Source organism: Scatophagus argus, chromosome 16 (genome assembly GCF_020382885.2).
Source record: "Scatophagus argus isolate fScaArg1 chromosome 16, fScaArg1.pri, whole genome shotgun sequence".
In the NCBI taxonomy this organism is placed as follows: Eukaryota; Metazoa; Chordata; class Actinopteri; family Scatophagidae; genus Scatophagus; species Scatophagus argus.
In genome coordinates, this window is record NC_058508.1 from 11,374,354 (window position 1) to 11,395,144 (window position 20,791).

At 41.4% G+C, this 20,791-nt stretch overlaps 4 protein-coding genes across 6 annotated transcripts; 2 read left to right on the forward strand and 2 right to left on the reverse strand.

Moving 5' to 3' along the window:
- The first annotated feature begins 584 nt into the window (after nucleotides 1-584).
- nup85 (nucleoporin 85) lies at nucleotides 585-7,748 on the forward strand. The gene is made up of 19 exons (XM_046414927.1): nucleotides 585-777; nucleotides 1,165-1,255; nucleotides 1,370-1,526; nucleotides 1,679-1,749; nucleotides 1,845-1,888; nucleotides 2,138-2,207; nucleotides 2,338-2,459; nucleotides 2,633-2,767; nucleotides 3,038-3,160; nucleotides 3,337-3,468; nucleotides 3,552-3,658; nucleotides 3,765-3,848; nucleotides 3,977-4,042; nucleotides 4,334-4,485; nucleotides 4,617-4,734; nucleotides 5,168-5,268; nucleotides 5,775-5,926; nucleotides 6,766-6,867; nucleotides 7,532-7,748. The coding sequence occupies exons 1-19, from the start codon at nucleotides 745-747 to the stop codon at nucleotides 7,628-7,630; spliced, it is 1,959 nt and encodes a 652-aa protein (XP_046270883.1). The 5' UTR covers nucleotides 585-744; the 3' UTR covers nucleotides 7,631-7,748.
- Nucleotides 7,749-7,810: 62 nt separating this feature from the next.
- gga3b (golgi associated, gamma adaptin ear containing, ARF binding protein 3b) lies at nucleotides 7,811-14,210 on the reverse strand. Its single transcript, XM_046414926.1, has 17 exons — nucleotides 14,059-14,210; nucleotides 13,489-13,573; nucleotides 13,337-13,412; nucleotides 13,162-13,260; nucleotides 12,949-13,072; nucleotides 12,758-12,861; nucleotides 12,551-12,631; nucleotides 12,285-12,419; nucleotides 11,878-11,959; nucleotides 11,671-11,796; nucleotides 11,315-11,563; nucleotides 11,034-11,116; nucleotides 10,790-10,932; nucleotides 10,262-10,548; nucleotides 9,961-10,130; nucleotides 9,334-9,444; nucleotides 7,811-9,218 (listed from the first exon to the last, which is right to left on the reverse strand). Exons 1-17 carry the CDS (start codon nucleotides 14,096-14,098, stop codon nucleotides 9,108-9,110), a joined length of 2,106 nt encoding a protein of 701 aa, XP_046270882.1. The 5' UTR covers nucleotides 14,099-14,210; the 3' UTR covers nucleotides 7,811-9,107.
- mrps7 (mitochondrial ribosomal protein S7) lies at nucleotides 13,878-17,849 on the forward strand. 3 transcript variants are annotated; one of them, XM_046414931.1, is made up of 6 exons: nucleotides 13,878-14,158; nucleotides 14,278-14,370; nucleotides 14,862-15,053; nucleotides 15,164-15,227; nucleotides 15,315-15,482; nucleotides 15,585-17,849. In XM_046414931.1, the coding sequence occupies exons 2-6, from the start codon at nucleotides 14,327-14,329 to the stop codon at nucleotides 15,804-15,806; spliced, it is 690 nt and encodes a 229-aa protein (XP_046270887.1). In that variant the 5' UTR covers nucleotides 13,878-14,158; nucleotides 14,278-14,326; the 3' UTR covers nucleotides 15,807-17,849. The 3 variants fall into 3 exon arrangements, with proteins under 3 accessions (XP_046270887.1, XP_046270888.1, XP_046270886.1); XM_046414932.1 differs by having other exon boundaries at nucleotides 13,878-14,127; XM_046414930.1 differs by having other exon boundaries at nucleotides 13,879-14,089.
- Nucleotides 17,202-20,780, reverse strand: mif4gdb (MIF4G domain containing b). The gene is made up of 6 exons (XM_046414933.1): nucleotides 20,615-20,780; nucleotides 19,728-19,843; nucleotides 19,484-19,593; nucleotides 19,058-19,213; nucleotides 18,356-18,448; nucleotides 17,202-18,216 (listed from the first exon to the last, which is right to left on the reverse strand). Exons 2-6 carry the CDS (start codon nucleotides 19,804-19,806, stop codon nucleotides 17,989-17,991), a joined length of 666 nt encoding a protein of 221 aa, XP_046270889.1. The 5' UTR covers nucleotides 19,807-19,843; nucleotides 20,615-20,780; the 3' UTR covers nucleotides 17,202-17,988.
- Between the last annotated feature and the right edge of the window lie 11 nt (nucleotides 20,781-20,791).

The following is a 20,791-nucleotide window of genomic DNA, read 5'->3' on the forward strand; positions in this document are numbered from 1 at the left end:
TGCGCGTTAAAGAGACACTCAGTAACACATGAACGCGCACAGCGATGTTTTTCGCTTTTGTTATCAGGTTTGAGAAGGTCTATCTATCCCACAACACACTCCTCATTACCTTATGGACATCCCACCTACGTTTCATGGTTCAGGCATCATCATAGAGTTCATTACACATGCCATGCTATCAATGTAGTATTTGCACTTTCTGTTTTTCTTTTTTTTAACCTTCTAAATCCTAGCAGCCATTTTGTTTTTCTGTCTGATGGTGAAGATCCACTAAAAGTGTATTAAATATTGCTTTTTCCATAAAAAGAAAGTGTGTATACACCTCAAATCAGTCAAATCAAATGAAAACACGGATTCTTACCAGATTTCATCAAGTATATATGACTTGTTAGTAAATGGATTACAGAAAAAAATATCTTCCATACCTCCCATATCTTGGTAATTTCTCTTGCATGGGGACCTGCTTCCCCAGAGCTTTAGAGTTACTGATTATCTTATCAAATATGGGTTTTTAGTTATATGTTTTTCGGGACAAACATAATAATACAAACACAGCAGATGGAAAAACAGGCATGCAGGAAGGGCAGCCTTCCCATGGCGTCATCACACATGCGCCGAGGGGGGCTTTCGAATGAATGGCTGAGGCGCGTAAGCAGCACCGCACCTGTGGTTCATGACGTGAAGTGTTTGCAGCCGAATAGTTTGAAATTTTGTATTTAATTGTATTGATTACATTTTTCTCCAATGGAGGAGGTGGACGTTGAACCGACAGTCACCGTAAGTAACCACTGAAGCTTCGTTTTCTTTCTTTTCTCCCACTGTTAGCATCGCTAACAAGCTAGCTAACTCTCAACAACATAACTATAAAAGTCTAATCAAGCTAAGTTGAATAGTCAAACGCTATATAAACACAGCAAGTCACATTGTGTGTGTCGCAGTGTGTGTCAGATGAAGCCAGACACATTAAAGGCTAATAACAAAAATGTCATAGGGGTAAAGTAGTAAGAAATTAGATAGAACTTTGAAAGTATTTCAGTTTCGTCGTTAGTATTTGTATTCTAAGCAAGATTTATGTAATACAAGGTTGGGTTTTGCTGTACTGCCAGAAAACAGTTTGCTTCACATGTTTCACACAGTGTCCGTTTGTCTTCTCTTTAAATGCAGAACATTCCAGCCGCCAGTGCTGGGACGCACTTGGGATTTGCGTGGGGACCTGGTGATATCCTTGTGTATGAAACCCTTTACAAAGCATCAGGTGTGTGTAGGTGTATATATTAATGCAAGCCCCTATTTGAGGGTTTACATCCTCTGTCCTCTCACACTCTTGCCTAAGGTCACTCTTTTATCTGCTTCTCTCCTGTATTTTCAGGTGCTGGGAGATCAGGATGCTCCTTCATTCACGAGGTCAGGAAGGACGAGGACATATATTCCCCCATTTTGCGCAAACTCTTCAATGAGTCACATCACATCTTTGTTGGCCTGCAGAGTATTGGAGAGGACCTCCCCAGCAAGAACAAAAAAGCCCAGTAAGGCCCCGTCAAGAAAAGCACTTGCTTCCTGTGCATGTCACTGTATTTCTTTTCACTGATTCTGGTTCAGTTTTTCTGAACCTTTGTTGCAAGAGGCAGATGAAACACCCATATGTAAGTGATTACATGTCATGTTTTTTGCTCCTCAGATATGTCAGCATCAGTAAAAACTATAGATCTGTGATTCGAGCCTGTATGGAGGAACTTGAGCAAGTTGCAGGTGGGAAATCTGAAATATAGTTTTGATGTTTTAGTTTTTCATGTGGTTATTCAGTGTCATGAATAATCCAATTGACCCTTTTCTCTTTTCTGCAGTTTCTACAAAAGTGGCCGAAGTGGCGATGCAATATGGAAATCAGGTATATACTACTATCTTGTGTATGTGTGTGATACACCATGCAGACACATTGCATTCTGTGGATGTCACTTGTGGATTTTTCTGAAATAGGCAATAATTGAGCATTAAGATTAATTTTCTTTTAGTTGAATGATGTTTATTATATTTGTGAAGGTGCTAATGCAGAGGGATACATTTTTGACTGGAATTCACTTGTTGATAATTTCCACTTGACACCGTCCTAACCCCAGCCTTGGTTTTGGTGTGACAGGTGTCCATTCTGTTGGCCATAGAACTGATCTGGAATCTGTGTGAAGTGCTGTTCATTGATGCTGCTCCAGGTTAGAGTTTGACTTTGTGCTTGTAGTTAATCTCTGTCTTTGTCTTTGGAACACAGTTTCTTCCTTGATTTAGAGACCGTGAAAATACCCAGACAAACAGCACTGTGTTTGTGTGTATCTGTGTCCTCAGCGGGTTCCCTGCTGCTTCACCTCCTGGACTGGGTAAGGTTACACAAGGCCGATGTGGACGAGAAGGCAAGAGAAGTGCTGCAAAGTGAGAGCCCTGCAGAGCACCGTGACTACTGGGATGTGGTAGGTGCAAAACACAAACACACATTTATGAACATATAAACTCTGTATGCACGTCCAGCTTTGATTTTTAGCACAGACGCCTTGTTTACAAAACCATCATATGGACCTGATCCTCAGCATTACGCTCAAGATGAAATATCAGTTATCACATGTTTTACATTGGGCCTGTGCAGGTGGTGAGTTACGTACTGCAGGGCAGGTTGGAGGAAGCCAGACAGATGCTGGTGAAGCAGGCCACCCTGCAGCCTGCTGCCAGGAACATGTACAAGCTGATGGACACCCTGCTCAGCAAGATGCCCTTCTACAATGTAAGAAAATTATTTTATATTCTTGAAAATTACTTTTATTTGTCAAGTGGAAAAGATGGACAAACATGTTTAATTGGCTAATTGGTGTTGACATGTTACAAGTAAAGGACAACAAATAGAAAAAAAGTATCAACAACATCTCTATTGACTATATTAAACTGCACTTTAGTTTGACATCCTGCAGAGGTCATCATAGAAAACCCGTTGTTTTTTTTTATTCCTTAAATTCCTCTTAAATACTTAACTGATCTTTCTGTAATAATCTTTCAGCCTGGTGGCACCCAGACGCTGACAGAGTTCGACGTGAAGTGGAGACACTGGCATGAGGAGGTCGACCGCTGCCTGCAGGACAACTCGTTTTCCAGCAACAAACACCTGGAGCTCATCTGCAAGGTCAGTGACCCCTGTTGCTTCAGCTGTTGACCATCTATGTTAAGACACTGGAACATGCTGTTTTGTTGTGTTAAGTTTTCCACATGACTGTGCTCCTATACTTCCATACTTCCAGATTTTTGTGCATTTATTGCATGGTGTGAGTTTTCAAATCATAGGCTTTTACTTAATTTTAGATCCTAGTGGGGGATGAGGACACTTTGCTGGAACACAAGGAACTGCTGAGCACCTGGTACCACTTCCTGGTCACTAGACTGCTCTTCTGCCACCCTACAGTCAAACCCACTGAGTTGCACTACTATGCACAGGTATGTACAGGTGCTGCACCATTCAGCATTCATACTCACTGCTACTACAGTCCTATTATTTATTGTGTGTGTGTGTTCTCCAGTCATGTATGACCATGTTCCTGGACTCGAGGAGTGTCCCAGAGCCCCTGGACAGCATCTTACTGGCTGCCTTTGAGTTTGACATCCATCAGGTCATCAAGGACTGCAGGTGACATGCAGGATTATATCCATCCATACCTACATGTTTAAGCGTACAGTCTTTTAACTTTGACTCTTCTAACATTTTCTGTTTTCTCCACCATGTGTCTCTTCAGCATTGCCCTCAACAACTGGTGGTTTGTGGCCCATTTGACTGATCTGTTGGATCACTGCAAACTCCTCCAGTCTCACAATCTACAGTAAGGACTTTGGCTGCGTTCATAATTTCACACACTTTTAATCTGGAGATAACAAGGCTGCATAATTTAGTTATCAACATTTACCATGTCATTTTTGTGTGTGTGTGTGTGTGTGTGTGTGTTTTCAGCTTTGGCTCAAACTTGAGAGAGTTTCTCCTGTTAGAATATGCTTCTGGTCTCTTCACTCATCACAGGTATGCTTATCCAAGGCTCTGTGCTTATGTGGCATGGAAGTTAAATCCTTTAAGGGTTTAGATTTACACAAATTGTGAGAACTTGTTTATTCTTGATACACTTTGCAAATACTGATTATTATTATTTTATTATTATATAATATTTTATAATTACTCTTTTGCTCTGTAATTTACTCTATTAAATAATAAATTGCCCTAGAAGTTGTTGTAAAGCACGAGTCAGCTGACAGCAGTATAATAGCATTGTAAATGGCCTCATCTTATAGGATATTTTTGCGTATGTTTGTGAAGTCTGTGGCAGCTGGCCGTGGATTACTTTGACCACTGCCCAGAGTTCGGCCGGGTCTACCTGGAGCTGCAGATTGAGCGCGTTCCTTTAGACACGGAGCGCAAAGCACTCAAGGTGCTCAGGATCTGTGAACAGAGGCAAATGTCAGAGCAAGGTAACACTCTCTCTCAGTCCTCATCTCATTCTCTCGTATCCATGTGCTTTGCTAAAATGCAGATGCTGATAGCCTCATGTGTTTTCTACTGCAGTAGGGACTTAAACCTTTAATTCCTTGTCCTCTTCCAGTGCGGAGTATCTGTAAGATCATGGCTATGCGGGCCCTGAGAAACAACAGACTGGGCTCGGCTCTCTCCTGGAGCATCAGGGCCAAAGATGCTGCCTTTGCCACCCTCATTTCAGAGAAGTTGGTTCCTTTAATGGTGCACTTATTCTTTAAGACGTTTCTCTAACTTTTTGCTATATCAGAGTTCTTTTTTTTCCCTCAACACTGTCACCACTCTGGACTCTGATGAGCAACCTTTTTGCAGGCACTTTTGAAAATGATATTTTTTGAGTTTTCTGACTCCTAATGACATCAAAAAGCTTCTCCCTGTGACTTTAGATCTGTTTGATTTTTTTTTGTCCATTGTTTTCTTTTCTGATAGCTTGTATTGTATTTAAAGGGAGACATTTTACACAACAGAAATAAAGTATTAAGAAATACACATGGCTAATTCAAAGCAAAAATAGCATTGATTAATTGTGGCTTGCTGATCTCTCTGTGAAAGTACTTTACAAGGTTGCTTCATTTTAAGTGGTTTTATAAGTGTGTGTGTGTGTGTGTGTGTGTGTTTAAGGTTCCTACAGGATTACTGCGTCAGAGGGACCTTCTCTGATTTGGACCTGATAGACAACTTGGGTCCAGCCATGCTGCTCAGCGACAGGCTCACTTTTCTCGGTATGAACAAGGAACACATGCAGCACTGTTCAGCTTGTTACTCAGCAGTTAAATTCACACATGAAGCGAGGGAACGTTTAGTCAGGGCAGATTGTATCTTGCACTTCTTCCCTAGTCTCTCTAAGGCTGTCACATGAGCCTCAGACACAGAGACATGAGTGCACATAGTGATATTAATAAAGCTGAATGCTGCAGCATGTGACAGCGTGTTTTACTGCAGGAATATCTACATGTACAGTACATTTAAAGAAATGGCCAAGGCTTTAACCTAAGTGTGCCCTGCTGTTGCTTGAACGGAACAAATTGATCAGGGATGATAAAGAACTCTGACATGCACACATACAGCAGCTGTCAGGCAGCTACAGTGTTGTAAGGTGTCATGATGCTAAATTTCAACCTGCACTTCTATACTGTGTGACAACATCTGTTTCAGCATTTGGTCATAATCTCAAAGTAGGACCATGGGCCAGTGCAGGCTGAAAACACTGCTCTCTTGTCTTTTGTAGGGAAATATCGGGAGTTCCATAAGCTTTACGGAGAGAAGCGCTTCAGCGAGGCTGCTAAGCTGCTCCTCTCCCTCATGACGGCCAAAATTGCGCCCCGGAGCTTCTGGATGACCCTGCTGACTGACGCCCTGCCGCTGCTGGAGCAGAAAGAGGTCGGTCACCACAAAGCGTTCAGTATGCCGTGGATATGGACAAACATTCTTGTCGTTTTAATCACGAGATATTGATTCAGTGTAGACGTACTAAGACATACAAAGCATCGGACAACAAATAATAATAATTAGCAGCTGCACCTGAGGATTATTTTCAGTATTGATTAATATGCAAAGTTATTTCTCAGTTAATTACTGGTCCATGAATACCTCAGAGCTTCAACAGAGGCTGATTAATTTTCTGTCATTCAGTTAATAACCTAATTGTTGCAGATTTGATCTAAATTGTAGCCTAATGTTTTTTTGAACATGTGAGACACATCAAGTTGATATGAGACAGAATCACACATATTTGGTGCGGTCCGATTTTAGTTGCATAATTGATACAGTTTAGTCAGTCAGTTTGAATAAAGCAATATATGGTTTTAGTCTGATGAACGTCGTCTGATGTACAACAGATTGACCCATTTATCTGTGCGAATTCCTGTATGAGAATTGTCTCATAGGATTGAGTGCAAAGTCTGTGATTGGATAACAAACATGTCCTTTCATGCATTTTAAACCACTATTCTCAACACTAAATCTTGGAATGGACTGCGCTTTTCTTTTGCATTCTTTTGTCAAACTTAATTTTTATAAAGAAAACTTTCGTGCTTCCATGTTGTAGTAAACATGAACTACAGTGTTGAATGGTTGTCATGGTGCAGATTTAACCTTTCCACCATCAACTTTACAGTCCATGCCATTATGTTGGCTCAGCGACACAGGAAGCATGAATATAACAGGAAGTTGGTCTGTGTTTTCACTAAAAGGTGGCTTTGCTTGTCGACTGTTTTTAGGTGATTTTCTCGGCAGACCAAACCCATGAGCTGATGTTCTGTTTAGAGGAGCTCACCTCCTCGCTGAACACCACAGCTGCCAGCACAGACAGGCCCATGCAGGTACGCATCTCCGCACTCGGCTTTGATCCTGCTCAGGAGACGGAGTTGTTGCTCTGATGCTGCTCTTATGAAGCTGTTTGACTTGAGAGGCTTTTGCTTGCTGGTGCCAGTTTTGTTTATTACTCAGGAAACTTCTGAGCAGCTGCTGTTGACATAAAACCCCCTTCAAAAGTCTGACCTGTTATATTGATATTTTTCTTCTTTACCTTAATAAGGACTATTTTAACATAGAGAGAGACATTATAATTCAGATATAAATGTTTTCTTTATTTATGTATTTATCCAAAAAGGCTTTGGTCCCAAAAGAGAAATTTTTAATGTTTGATGTTGACTTTGTTTTCCAATTCAGAAAAGCATTAATGACCTGTGACCCATTTTTCTTTGGGTTCTTTGCAATCATCTCATTGGTTAGATTTAATAGACCTAAACTGTCAGTCTGTAGTATGTTCAGTTCATAGTCAGTAGTCATGATGTTGACATAAATTTGGTGCTACAGTCTGAATGAATGTATTGCTTGGCTTGTAATACACGGGCTCAAACCCTGGTGCTGGGATTCAAGGATCTGCTGCAATGTTTCATAGAGACCACTGCACTTCTTATTTGTCATTTATTTGTGAATTTTCCCATTGTGGGACAGTAAAGGGAATCTTAATCTTAATTTCAGGATGAAGACATGGAGTTGACCAAAGTGGAGCTCCTGAGACTCGCTCTGGCCAGGAATCTGGCTATGGCTATAGTCAAAGAGGGAACTGTGGAAGCATGAATGGCGGCTTTGAAAAACTTTAAAAAGTCTTTTGCATTTTGTACTGTACATAAAGTTTGAGTGATTAGAATTTGCTCTTTAATAATAAAACATTTTTCATGATGTTCGTTTTCAAAATCGGACTTCTGGTATTCCTGTATTTAACAAGTTAAAAAAAAAAAAAAATCAGAATTTCAGACGTGCATTTAAAGAAATCTTTATTTTTTTCATGCAGCAAACACATGGCACATCATACAGTATGTACAGTCCTAACACTCTCCCAAAATCTGCACATCACAAGTTCACGTAACTCGTCATACAACAAACGACAGACGCATTACACACTATGTACATTTAACAGACACACTTCTGTACATCCCACATGACAACAAGCTGAGGACTACGGGATGATCAGGTGGACTGATGTTTGAAAATTTCACTCACAGCACCCACTGCTGCAAAGTTATTTACCTGGTGACAGATCTCCCTTTCAAGCTACCGAATGGAAATTAAGAATTTTCAGTTCACATTTGCTAGGTTCAGTGATGCACTGAAATACTACAACAAAAAAATACATGACAAAAATACTTCCAATACTGACACTGAGATGAGAGAAGTGAAATCTTTAAATAAAGAACAAAAAATTTGGATAATCTCTGATAAAATCTAAACCAAGAATTTATTTTCAGAGAGAACATAAAACTATTATGAAATAAGTTGAACTCAGTAGATTCAAATCATAATGACATATTTGGAATTTAAAATGACCATCTAAAGTGCAGCTGGTTGCCTTTAAAACATACCGTTCAACATTGCTGGTTTGTTCATCTAAAACGGGGCTAAATGAAGTAGAACATCTGATGGCCAAAATCATAATAAATATATAAACAGTCTATCTTCCTGTAGCAACGACGACATGACAGCAGTTTCCAGTTTTAATCCATTCCAATGCATTTGCTAGGTCCCATTTCAAAACGTCTGGTTCTATTCAAGTATATTTTCTGTGGGCTGAGAGAGAGCTCAGCTGGAGGAATTAAATAAAAGCACAACTGCTGTCTTGTTGGCTCAGTGAACTTCAAGGTTCATTACTTTAAAAGACTTTGTTATGCTGTAAAGCATCCTGTCATTCTGGCGCTGATCCCTAATGCATTGATTATTTACAGTACATTCAAAACTGTTGTATTCATCTCAGGGAGAATCCATTAAAATATTTATCTCAGTACCACTGACCTGCGAACGCCATGGCTGTCTTACTTGCCAGTGTGTATCTTTAATTTGTTAGCTCTCTGCTGAAGCATATACAAGCACTGTATACATAAGTGTCTGCTGTCTGCTTCTCTCTGCCAGTAATAACAATGGCCACAAAAATGAACAACTATAAGGAATGTGAAGCTGAAGAGTAGAGCGCAGCCGGATTTCCCCTCCTTTCTCTCTGGGATGAACACACCCCTTCATGGAGTCTGACCTGGTCTGTCCCTGCTGAGTGGCAGCAGGCCTGCTATAGGTGGCCCCATGTGTCTTGTGGGGGGAACTGGTCCACCTCCCCAACCTCGTTGCACAGACGGTCTCCGAGCATGAAAGCCAGCTTGTAGCGCAGACGCACCTTCTCCTGTGATTACACAACACACGCACAAAGATCTTTAAGTATCACCACCTGCTATGTCAGCTACGACCGACTGCCTGGTTTGTGTATTCATGTCCTTAAGTGTTATTATGTCACCCACCTTTGTTGGATTGGCCAGCAACATGATCTGGGTAATGGAGGCAGGAGGTAGGATTGGGTTAAATGGTGCCAATTCTGTTGCTGATGGAGGCTGCAGCTTCACCTTCATTGACTGATGAAAGATGAAAGCAAGAGTCAACAGTGTATTCTACGTCTTTGTTTCATCACTTATGCTGAAATCCTGTTGAAAACCCGCCCTAACGGTCCGTACTGAGATGACATAGTGTACACAATGGCACATGAGTAATGTTTCAAGACAGGCTTGAAAAAATGTATACCTACCCCTCAATTTGGTATAGGGACTTGAACCTGGGATGTTGCGTTTATCTTTGGCACCTTAAACCCCACTAGACCACCAGGCTTCTGTTATTATTACATTTTACATCGGATGTATGGAACATAGTGAGAAAGTTTGTGTATATCATGGATAAGGTCAGGCTGATCTTTGTATCGTTGTCGTTATGATAAATCGTTATGATAAATAAGGAAACCAAGAAGCATGTTTAAGTCATCAAGAAAAACCCTACTAAAAGCTTTGACAGGGGAGAGGCAACAATGTGGAGGACTGGAGGCAACGACCACAAATAAAACACATGAAACGTGAACAAACAGAGTAAATGCCTCTTACCTTGGGAACAGCAGCTTGCAGTACCACATTTTGAACAGGCAGGGGCGCTGTATTGAGCATGGACACCACCATTACTAACACGTCCGGTCTCCCGGGGGGACAGTCAGATGCAAAATTGAGGAGCATACGAACACCATCCTTATCATAGGCCGTCACGGGCAGCACTTTGCCTGAGGACAGACGGGGTGCAGCCAATCAGAAATAAGCAGTTGAGGACTAATAGCAGATTAGATCATTTTTATCATTCCAGCCAGTCAAGCCCATCATTCCTGGCTCCCTCCCTCCTGTCTCCTGTCCTTACTCGGTCTGATGGCCTCCAGAGGGACGTGCACATTGCCCAAGGAGATGTCTGTGGCTTTGGCCGGGCTGCCCTGGAGGGGAGGGTGGCAGGGGGACAGAGAGCGGAAGAGCGGACTGCCTGGGGCTGAACACAGACTCTGGGCCTTTGTGTGGAACAGAGCAGGAGATCCCGGCATTGTACCCTCCAGAAGTGAGGTTGAGGTAGAGCCCTGCACAGGTACGAGGGGAGGAGGTGCTGCTGCAGGCATCCCAAAGCTGCTTCCTCTGGCCATCATCTGGCTGGGCAGACTGAAAATAACACTTGACGGATCACTGTGGGACCTTAAAGCACTACAGACTGTTCAAATAAGAGCACTAACATCAGTTAAAAGCACAGTAAACGTCCCAAACCTGCCAAAGTGCCCACTAACAAAGACACACTAAGAGCAAATGATAACAAATATACTCTGTTTGCTATTATTTGAGCTGTTAGAAAGTACTGATTTCCTGTTGAACTTTGTAGAAAAAAACAGTGTTGATGACTGTGTACCTCTGTTGATCTGAAAAGCCCATCATGGCCAAGTCTTGCAGGTTCTGGAGACTGTGTGTGGCAGCAGCAGCTGCTTCCACTGGGGGCACCATTGGACCTGAACAAGCGACATTGCCAAACATATCCACACTTGAAGCTGGAGCCTGCAGAACAGATTTCCAGACGAGATCATTTACCCTCTGCCTTTACAGCCCTGACAGGCTGTGGTTTGGTTAAAGCTGCTCACAGACTATTTTAGATGTACCTGCAGGGAAGTCCACTGATTGGACAATTCGTTCAACTTGGGCTTTGACTGGCTGGTCAGAGAGGTAGGGGGGTCATTCAGTCCTGAAAGAAGGTACGGGTATTGGTATCACCAAACGAGAGAAAATCTTTCATCTTTAATGCTTTATTTGGGTATTGTTTAGCTGTGAGTCCAGATTTTCTTTGAAGTATTTGCACAAACCACACCCAGGAAATGGTGACATTACAGCAAATGACAAACTGTTCCTTTGATTTAATAGGTCAAAAATGGGGATGTACTACCTAGAGATAGTAGCTCATCATCAAGGAGGGACAGTGCAGCGGAGGCCTTGTTTAGAGGGGGATGACTCGGGCTGTTGCTCTGACTGCCATCGGAGCCGCCCAGGCGTTTGGGAGGAGGAGGCAGGACTGGGATGGGGAAAGCTGTGGAACTGGTGGAGACAGGATTTAAGGCCTGGCAGGGAGGAGCAGCAGGTTGAGGGGGGCTTGGAGTGTCAAGGCCGGCGAGGTCGATCAGCGTATCTGTGGTCTCTGGTGAGGGACAAAGAAAGGAAGACTGACTGTGGCAGCAGAGCCTAAAGCAATAGTGTTTTTATGTAAAATGTAAAAAATGCGCGGGTAAAATAAATGGCTGTCACCATTGTCACGGTGACCAACGGTAGATCGAGGCTCTTCGCTGTCACCGTTGATGGGCTGCCCCTCAACAATCTTCTTATAGGAGTTGATGACCCTGGAGAGGTCATCGCTGGCCTGCAGGATGTCACCTGAGGAGCCACAGGTCAGGGGTTACACAATGAAATGATCAAAATGTGCCTTCAGATGAAGACAATGGCAAACCAACAGACCTAAACTGGTGTCATTGTCCTCCGTCTCAGTGGCCATTTTGAAAGCAGCACGCCTCAGCTTGTCGCACCGCTCGTACAGCTCCTGAGAGGAAACACAAAGGAGGTGCTGTACAGTATGAATGCAGCTGCGATACCAGCTGGTGTTGTGTGTTTTTTAAATTGTAGAATAGAATGAATGCAGCAATCAGCTTAATAAATGACAAGACAACTCAATATTATCATCTAATACTTTATTGTACTTTACTGTACTTATTGTATCACTGGGTTATATTTGGAACCAGCTTCCCCAAAAATTAGCACTTCTGCTTTTCCTCTTTGCCATAAGAGGGAACTATTCTAGTATCTTCCAAGCATTAAATTAAAAGCTGAACAATGTTAATTTTATTTGTGAGTGTGCGGACACACACCTTAATAATCTCCTTGTCTGAGTCAGAGGAGTCTTTATTGTAGTGGGACAGCATCTCGGTCAGCAACTTGACGTTGATGTTCACCTCCTCCAGTGTGTTTATACGCTTTGTAACCTTGTGCACTCGCGCCTCATCCTGACAAAAACAGCAAGACACGATGTTATGTATGCTATACATAATAACAGTCATGTCATATACGAAAAATATTATAGCAATAACACCCGAGCGGTGAAATATTCATGTAATACAGTTTTGATCTGTCCTACCTCCTTCACCATGTTTTTGATTAATCTGTTGGCCTCCTGAAGGTCCTCTGGATTTTTACTCCGTAGAAGCTCAGCAAGCAACTAAACACACACACACACACAACCACTTGTCAGTCACTTCAGACGACATTATGTTGACTTGAATTGATGTCCCGGAGATGCACCCAAACCCTAACTCCAGTACGCTGACCTTAAACCAAGTCTCACCTTGCCCATGTCCTCATTATCAAACACCGGATGTTTAGGTCGCGTCGGAGGAGAAGGGATCAGAGTCCTGTCCAGCGGTATCTCCGGGTCATGTGTCACGAGGCCTGGTAAAGAGAGTGCGGACTGAAATAATAAGATACCTCTGAGGCGGATGCATTTTCACCTGCATTGCAGTTATCATCTCAACACACCCTGTCTTTTCAGCGTCTGGTAGGCTTCACCGATCTTGGTCTCATTTGGAAAGGCCACCGTCCAGCTGTACAGCAACTCCACAATCTTCATCTTCACCTTCTCGGGTACACTGTCACCCATGTACTGGAAAGAAAATGACATTTAAAAAGTGGCTGGATTGTCAGACAAACAGAAATATAAATGAAATAAAAACCTATTCGGAGACTGCTCACCTTTGGAGAAACCACTTTAATTAGCTCATTCAAAAATCTGTATTTTCCCACTTCATTATGAAACCTTCTCCCACAGTTCTTCATGCATGCCTCCAGTACCTGCACACAAGTGTTTGCTTCAGTAGCTGAGAAAAAGAAAGGCTGCTGGTTGACATTCAGGTGAAATATTTCTTACTGTAAGAGCCTGAAGAGCTTCCCATTCTTGTGGTGAGTGGATTTTGTGGACGAGCAGAGTTACAGCTATTTGAGGACTGCAAGGATAAATTCCAGATGAGAAACCTTTTCTAATGCGACCAACAAAATGGTTTGCAAATGTATCAGACATACCCTTCTAGTTCCTTGTTGATCTGATCACAGAAGCCTATGATGTATTCCCAGTCCTCCTGTCTGTTTGTTGGATGGGTGGCTTTATCTGTTAGAGAAAAATAGCTACGCTTACTTAGACATCACATCCTACTGTGAATAAGACTTTTGCTACCGCCATGACAACGTAGCGTTTGTTAACATTTTTCCTAATTGCTGATCCGGTGTTCACCGTGTTGTCAGAGCTGCTCGTTCATCAATCACATGAATCGGTTTTTGTGTTTGTCCGACAGCTTCAGGTATTAAGCTCGTATTGAGGGATAGCAATCTGTAGAGCTGTCACAATCACTGCACACGCTGTCACTAGTAAATATGAGCCAGGCGGTGTGTATCAAAGCTCTCCACCCATCCTGCCACTGATTCACACAGCTGACTATCTACCAGGTCCCTCTACTAGCTGTGAATCAGCTGGAAAGAGGCTATCAGCGCGCCGACAGCTTCTGTTAGGACGGATTCAGTGCCCTGTAACCCAGAGAAATATATCTAGCTAATTATCCGTATTATTTAATTCATAGAATGGGATTAACCACTCACTGAGCCAAGATTCAAGCGACTCCCCTTCCTGGTACGCCATAGCACTAAAAACATCGCGTGATGTCACCGGTGTGTTCGCGAGAGTTTGAAATTATTGTTGGTAATTATTTTGGAAAAAAACACGTAGTATCTATCATTGAAAAAAAAAATCATGTTTTAAATCGGTACTGAAATTCTGCCGAATGAAACGCTGATATTGAATCTTGCCTTTTTCCGAAGGCATCTGCAGGAGATACTAATCTATGGTCCTGACGCTCACATTTTCAAGATGGCTGCCTCCTTGTCAGGATTATTAAAACCTTGGACACCGAGGTAATTGTATTCTTTAGCAATAAAGATGCAGTTTACAGGTGATGTAAGCTATCATTTTAATACGACTGTATTATGGTCGCATTTTCTTAATATTCAAACTAATGTTACTGTGTTGGCTGTATAGCGAACCAGCTCCTTTGCTAAATATCAGCCCCTGAAATATTAAGCACGAATGCAAAGTAGCAAGGCTGCCATGAAGTCCTTTATTTATTTATTTATTTTATTTTGTTATTTTGTTGTTATATCAACATAATATGTTAGCAGACAAGGCTTATTGGGTCATTATCTGTTGATGGACTGCTAGTCTCATCGTAAACGTTTGGACATGATAAATAATGTGATAAGATATCTAAAAGACAAGATGTATCCAATTCGGGGTGCAAATAACGAAAATGTTTGTTTTTTTTCGAATTTATTTCCCGAGATATGTTTTTAAACTGTTGATCATTTGGTTCACGTTGCAGTACTTTTCATTAGTGCTTTGTTTGCAGAGTGTTCCTGGTGAGATGGAGCAGATACAACCCTTACTATCTGGAGCCAGAGGTCAGGAAAGAGGTCTACAGCAGAACAGAGACGGAACTGAGTGCTGAGGAGAAGGAGCAGCAGGAGCTCAAAGCCGTCAGACCCATTAAGGCAGCTCCAAGTGGAATCACCAGCTCTGTTTTTAATGACCCAGTTGTCAGGTACAGCGAAGAAAAATACAGGCTCACAGCTGGAAGTTGTCACTTTTTTTAGTGAAAGGTGTGCTTCTGAGGTTTCATGTCAGGTGATCAGTCTTATCATTGCTTTTCAGTAAATTCATCAACATGATGATGCAAAAAGGAGACAAGATTTTGGCCCGAGGGATCTTCACAGAGGTAAGACAGTCTCAAAGGGAAACTCAAAAGATTTGCTGTTTGCCTTAATTGTATACAAATGACCACAACTACCTTTTCTGCTTCCAGACCGTGGAGAACATAAAGAGGATACAGGTGGAGAAATACCACAAAGCTCCAGAGGGGAAGAAGGAAACGATTGAGTGTAACCCTTATACCATTTTTCATCAGGCTGTGGAGAACTGTAAGCCTGTCGTCGGGCTGGCCAGCATACAGAAAGGTGGAAAGTACTACCAGGTCAGTAATAGCGCAGAACAATCCTTCTTTTCTGTTGATCTCGCACCAACAAAGCATCAACATAAAGTCTAAATATTTTGTTTCATCTCCCACCCCACTCAGGTGCCCATCCCTCTTTCAGACAACAGACGCCGCTTCCTCGCAATGAAATGGATGATCACAGAGTGCAAGGTCAACAAACACAGACGCACGCTGATACAGGAAAAACTTACCCAGGAACTGCTGGCAGCCTATGCGAAGGAGGGCAACACGATCAAGAAGAAGCACGAGATGCACAAGATGGCTGAAGCCAACAGAGCCTATGCTCACTACCGCTGGTGGTAGAAAGGAACTCCTCAGGACCGAAACCCTGTCGACTCAGATGTTTCTTCAGATTTGACAGACTGGACAGATGTTGTGTTGACCAAAAAAAGAAAAGGTCATGGAAGATACAGTGACGTGTTGTGTTGCTCAATGAGCTGTTCTAAACAGCAAACACAGCGAAAGTCCTTTGGTAGAAGAACTACACTGTATAAAGTGCTGCGACGCGACAGTGAAATATAAAGGGCAACAAGGATCACTTTTTGTTATGAAAAACTGCATTCAGTACAATAAAAAGTCGTGCTCAATTTTATTGCTATTTCAGACCCAATAAACACATAAAACTGAATTCTTGAAAAATGTCAGATTTATTAGATTTGCCTTAAATGTATAAGTGTAAAAAGAAAAGGAATTGATTAACAAGAGTGTTATAAAATATAAAGTCAGTAGACTATTAGCGTGTTAAGGAATTCAAACTTTTTATCAGCTTGGTCTGAATGTGATGATGAGTACCAAAACTAACAAATCTCACCAACTAGAAAAAGGACTTAGGCCATGGATGAGCTTCTCATGAAGTTATGTTTATTGAGGGTTTTTTTCTCTGAATTGATCAAAGTTGATTTATCAGACTGCTATGAAAGACAATTTTCTATTAAGCTTAACCTATTTATATATTTTTACAGGTCCAGCATTTCAAAAATGACAGACATGTAATAATTTATCCACGTGACATTCGTCCTTTGGTCGTTTCTGATGTTTGTTGCTAGTGCTGGTGGAAGCTGAATTCAAAGGAAAAAAATACTTCTCTACCCGCTTTATACTCATAACTGACCTGTGTATATATGATGGGAGGAAAAATACCAGTAGTGGTGGAAAGTAACTAAGCACATTTACTTAAGTACAATTTTGAGGTACGTCACGTGAGTATTTCTTTCTTCTGCTACTTTATATTAGTATATTGTAGTTTTTCAGTGCACTACATTTATTGGATAGCTTTAGTTAATAAGCTGCTTAGCAGTTTCAGATTAATACAAAATATGACTGACAATTTACATTTACATTTAATTAAAATACAGCTTTATTGATCACAAGCAACATAACGGTATGTAAAGAATTAAAATTAGTTCTACCTTTGGCAGCTGCAACATTAAAGTTATGTACACATTAGTGCATCAGTAAATATAATTCAATAATAGAATATATGGTTCTGAAATAGGTCAATGAATGCTTTAACCCTCCTTTTGTACTTTTGTTTTTTCAAACTTTCCAGTGCAGGACTTTCACTTCTAGCAGAGCATTTAATGCTTGTTTTACTAAAGTAAATGATTTAAGACCTTTTTCCACCACAGTCCTCCAGCTCCTCTGCAAATTAAAACCTTAGGCTTTGACAGATTTATCTGCAGAAACACTGTTTAAATATGAACTGTAACCAATCTGTTTTTATTTAGAAGGTGAGCTGTAAAAAAAATAAAAAATAAAATAAAATAAAAGAACATCCCTGAATTAAGACACAACGATTCATCTGACAAAATGGTCTCACATAATGAGACACAGTGAAGCAGTAACACAGGAATCCTACTGGACAAATTAGGCAAAAAACTCCTCTGAACTGCATTTCAAACAAAACAACTGTAAATTCTACACTAAAATATTCAACTAAATTCATAAAATATTGATTTTCATTTAAATTAAAACATTGGTCACACAAGAATAAAAAGTAAAGCAAAAACCAAATCAGCTTGCATCTGACTGGAATGTGTGATACCAGCCCTTTGGATTTGATAAAAAATAAATGGGACTTGGAAATGTTTTCTCGAAACAGGAATGCCTGCATGATTAAAAAAGAACAAGAGCCTAAAAAATATCTTCAGCGTCTTTAGCTGTAGTCGAAATTGAAACAAAGTGTACCTGAATGTGGATAAACCTCGTAAACTTCAACTCCTTGTGAACTATTGCACGTTCCACATCCACGGCACGTCTGTAATATTATCAAACACAGGGAACAATCCGGCAAAATGAAAGTCTTTTTTTTTTTTTTTTTTTACAGTTTATGAACTGCACTCTTGACAAAATCCTCTACTGATTTCCTGGAGGAAGTTGCTGGTTTTGTAATCAGTGGTGTCTGAGGAGACGTGTCCAAGGTGCTTGAAGGTTGGCTAACGCACCCGCAGAACAGCTGCTCAGCACCTTTGTCCTTACAACAATCCTAGTCAGAAATTTCACTGTAGTAGTACTTGTGGGCGGTGCTGCTAAGCAACCAGCCTCCAGCCCTGAACTCCAGGATCTCCAGCAGCAGCAGACGGGCCATGGAGGTGAGGCCCTCCTGGAGCAGGAAGCCATCCCGCAGCAGGAAGAACAGCTCGTCCATCCGCTGGCTGTTCACCTTCTCCAGCTGCTCTCCAATGCGATGCAGCTGCAGCACCAGGCAGTCCACCTGCAGAGAGAGGTGGGGAAACACGGGCCCCGTCAAGTATGTTTGCTTAAAATGTATTCTGCATTGAATTTTTGCCTTTTTTGCTGCTTACCAAAAAACTGAATAAAACAAAAGGACAAACAACTGCCTTCCTTCTCACCTCCTCTTCATTCAAAAGAGCATCTGGTTGGGCCAGCCTCATCAGACAGTCGAACACAGGATGGACCAGGGCCACCATCGGCATGTTGTTCACCTAAAAGACATAAATGGGACATTACATCTGCCGTTTGTTATCACCAGGCCTGCATGATATGAAGGAAACATGCGATGACAAAATGTCGTTGTGTATGTAGTTACAAAGATTTTTCTTATTCATCATGTTTCAGGCATTCTTTTGCAATTAGTTCATCTCATGCTTTTTCATATTGTGATGGCAAAACAATTTATTGGTCAGCACTAGTTACCAAAATTGAAAGGGAGCCTCCACAAATAGTCAACATGTGCAAAACAGCAAAGGCCACCATCAAGGATGAAACCCGAGTTGAGCTACAGCGGATGTTAAAGTGAACTGGGGCCACCTCCTACAATGAGATACTAAAAACCCCTTATAACGCTATACAAGCAAGATGTTCAAGGTGCTGCATTTAAGCAGTAATGAGAGCAGCTCATGTACAATGTTATTGGCTGTGAAAAGTTCCAGCAAATCTGCTACAGAGAACACAAGATGTAATCAAAGATATCACAAAGTGACAGCTAAAAGAAACAAACAAGCCGTCTTGCAGATGCTTTGATCCAGAGATATATTGTAATATATATATATATTTAATCTGAAATATCATAATGCGAGACAACAGTGACTTACCTTGAGGTAGTCGAAGATGTTGCAGATGAACGTGACGTAGCACACCCATTCCTGCAGCGAGCGCTCCCTCGTCTCCTCGCGGTTCTTGAACTCCTGCTGGAGCCGGTTCAACAAGTTCCTTCTGAACACGTTTCCATTTCTCTGCTTGGCCTCTGCCTGCACCAAGTGATCAAGACAGGTCAGAAAGGAAGTGGAGCGTGGACAAAAAGAGAGGAAACATTGTGGTGTAGGTAAGTTGGCTTAATAGTTGTTCAAGTGTGGACTATAAGTTAGCTATAAGAATTTGATTAAAGAGATTCAATCAGATACTTAGGTCCTGCTCTAGTTTCTTAAATCACTCTGCGGTGATCAAACAAACCAACATGGACAACAACTACTAACAAGGCTATTAATAACCAGCCAATCAAACTGAAAAACAGTGTGGACCTGCACAATGGTGTAGCAGATGCGTCCAGCCTCTTTGCTGAACACCTGGTCTTTCAAAGACTGATCGATGATGATATTGGACACTGTCTCCAGGTCCACTGAACTTGGGTCTGAAAGAAACAAAAACACATTCACAAAATTATTATCTGAGATGGTTATTATTCACACATTGGATGCTGAGTGGTCATTTATCAGCTCTTTAAATTTGCATAAATCCGTAATAAGACTAGTGCAACGTGCTAACCTTTCAAGGCTGTTTTCAGCAATTTCTGTGTGTCCACATCAAATGACTGGATCCTGTAGTCTTCACTAGAATTTTCCATTATAGATGACACCAAAGCACACCTGAGAGCTGTCACACTGTGAAGATCAGACAATAAACACTTTTTACTGCATTTTAGACCGGACAAAATGTAACAGGCGTTTTCAAAAGAAATGCAAGCTTTTCACAAACAGATTGAGGTTCTGTTTCAAGCCTGGGCACAAAATACATTAGAGACAGAGACCACAGAACAATTTGTGTAACAACAATAACCGCGAAATCCTGTGCTGTCATCAAACTGGCGCTCACCACAGCTCATTCACCGGGGGATAGGAGGGATTACATGGGCAACCTCGGGTCAACCAAAGGGTCACCCGATACCACAAATCAAGAGACTTAACACACAAGAGTATCAAAGTAGTCTCTTAATTAGTGACGCATTAATACCAGTATATTAACCTGCATACCAAAGTCCCTTACGCTACATGTAACTTTACAATTAACGTTACATCTAACATTAGCTAAACGTAAACCCTACATAACGTTACAAGGGTAACGTTCTTAAGGTTTATTTTTCGAGAGCAGATGTAGCGTTACTACCGGTTTGCTTTCCTGTTGTCATCGCACTAATAGCTAATGCTAACTAACATTGAATCAGTTAGCTAACTAGTTTGTATGTGTTTGCTTAGTCACAGAAACCTCTGAAGTCAAATGTTAGCCTCAGTGTTAAGACGAGTTGGCGTTAAGTTGAATACCGAACTAACCTAACCGCTACATTCATCTTACAGCCTTTCACAAAAAGAAAGAAAAGGGTAAATGTTAACTAAATATCGAGTTGGCAGAAAAGTCAAACTGAATTAGCTACTTACATTTCAAAAATTATGTGCCAATTCTTTACATCTAACGTTACTGTAAGCTTGTCATCCCACTTAGGTAGATGAAGGCAAATACACGACGTTACTCGGCACAGCCTTTCAAAGCCGAAGTATCACGGCAAGATAAGTCCCTGCTTGTTTCCACTGAGATATAAACAACGTTACCCTGTC

Bases quoted from the DNA above. Each gene is read 5' to 3' on its own strand.
- nup85 (XM_046414927.1), top strand. From the start codon at position 745: ATGGAGGAGGTGGACGTTGAACCGACAGTCACC. The intron at 1,256-1,369 runs GTGTGTGTAGGT...CTGTATTTTCAG, and splicing joins AACCCTTTACAAAGCATCAG to GTGCTGGGAGATCAGGATGC. The intron at 2,768-3,037 runs GTAAGAAAATTA...ATAATCTTTCAG, and splicing joins GCAAGATGCCCTTCTACAAT to CCTGGTGGCACCCAGACGCT.
- mif4gdb (XM_046414933.1), bottom strand. From the start codon at position 19,806: ATGGAAAATTCTAGTGAAGACTACAGGATCCAGTCATTTGATGTGGAC. The intron at 18,449-19,057 runs GTAAGTCACTGT...TATGTCTTTTAG, and splicing joins ACATCTTCGACTACCTCAAG to GTGAACAACATGCCGATGGT. The intron at 18,217-18,355 runs GTGAGAAGGAAG...CTCTCTCTGCAG, and splicing joins CTCTTTTGAATGAAGAGGAG to GTGGACTGCCTGGTGCTGCA.
- gga3b (XM_046414926.1), bottom strand. From the start codon at position 14,098: ATGGCGTACCAGGAAGGGGAGTCGCTTGAATCTTGGCTCA. The intron at 12,632-12,757 runs GTGAGACTTGGT...GTGTGTGTTTAG, and splicing joins ATAATGAGGACATGGGCAAG to TTGCTTGCTGAGCTTCTACG. The intron at 10,549-10,789 runs GTACACAGTCAT...TGTTATTTTCAG, and splicing joins GGCTTTTCAGATCAACAGAG to TCTGCCCAGCCAGATGATGG.
- mrps7 (XM_046414931.1), top strand. From the start codon at position 14,327: ATGGCTGCCTCCTTGTCAGGATTATTAAAACCTTGGACACCGAG. The intron at 15,054-15,163 runs GTACAGCGAAGA...ATTGCTTTTCAG, and splicing joins TTTAATGACCCAGTTGTCAG to TAAATTCATCAACATGATGA. The intron at 15,483-15,584 runs GTCAGTAATAGC...CACCCCACTCAG, and splicing joins AAGGTGGAAAGTACTACCAG to GTGCCCATCCCTCTTTCAGA.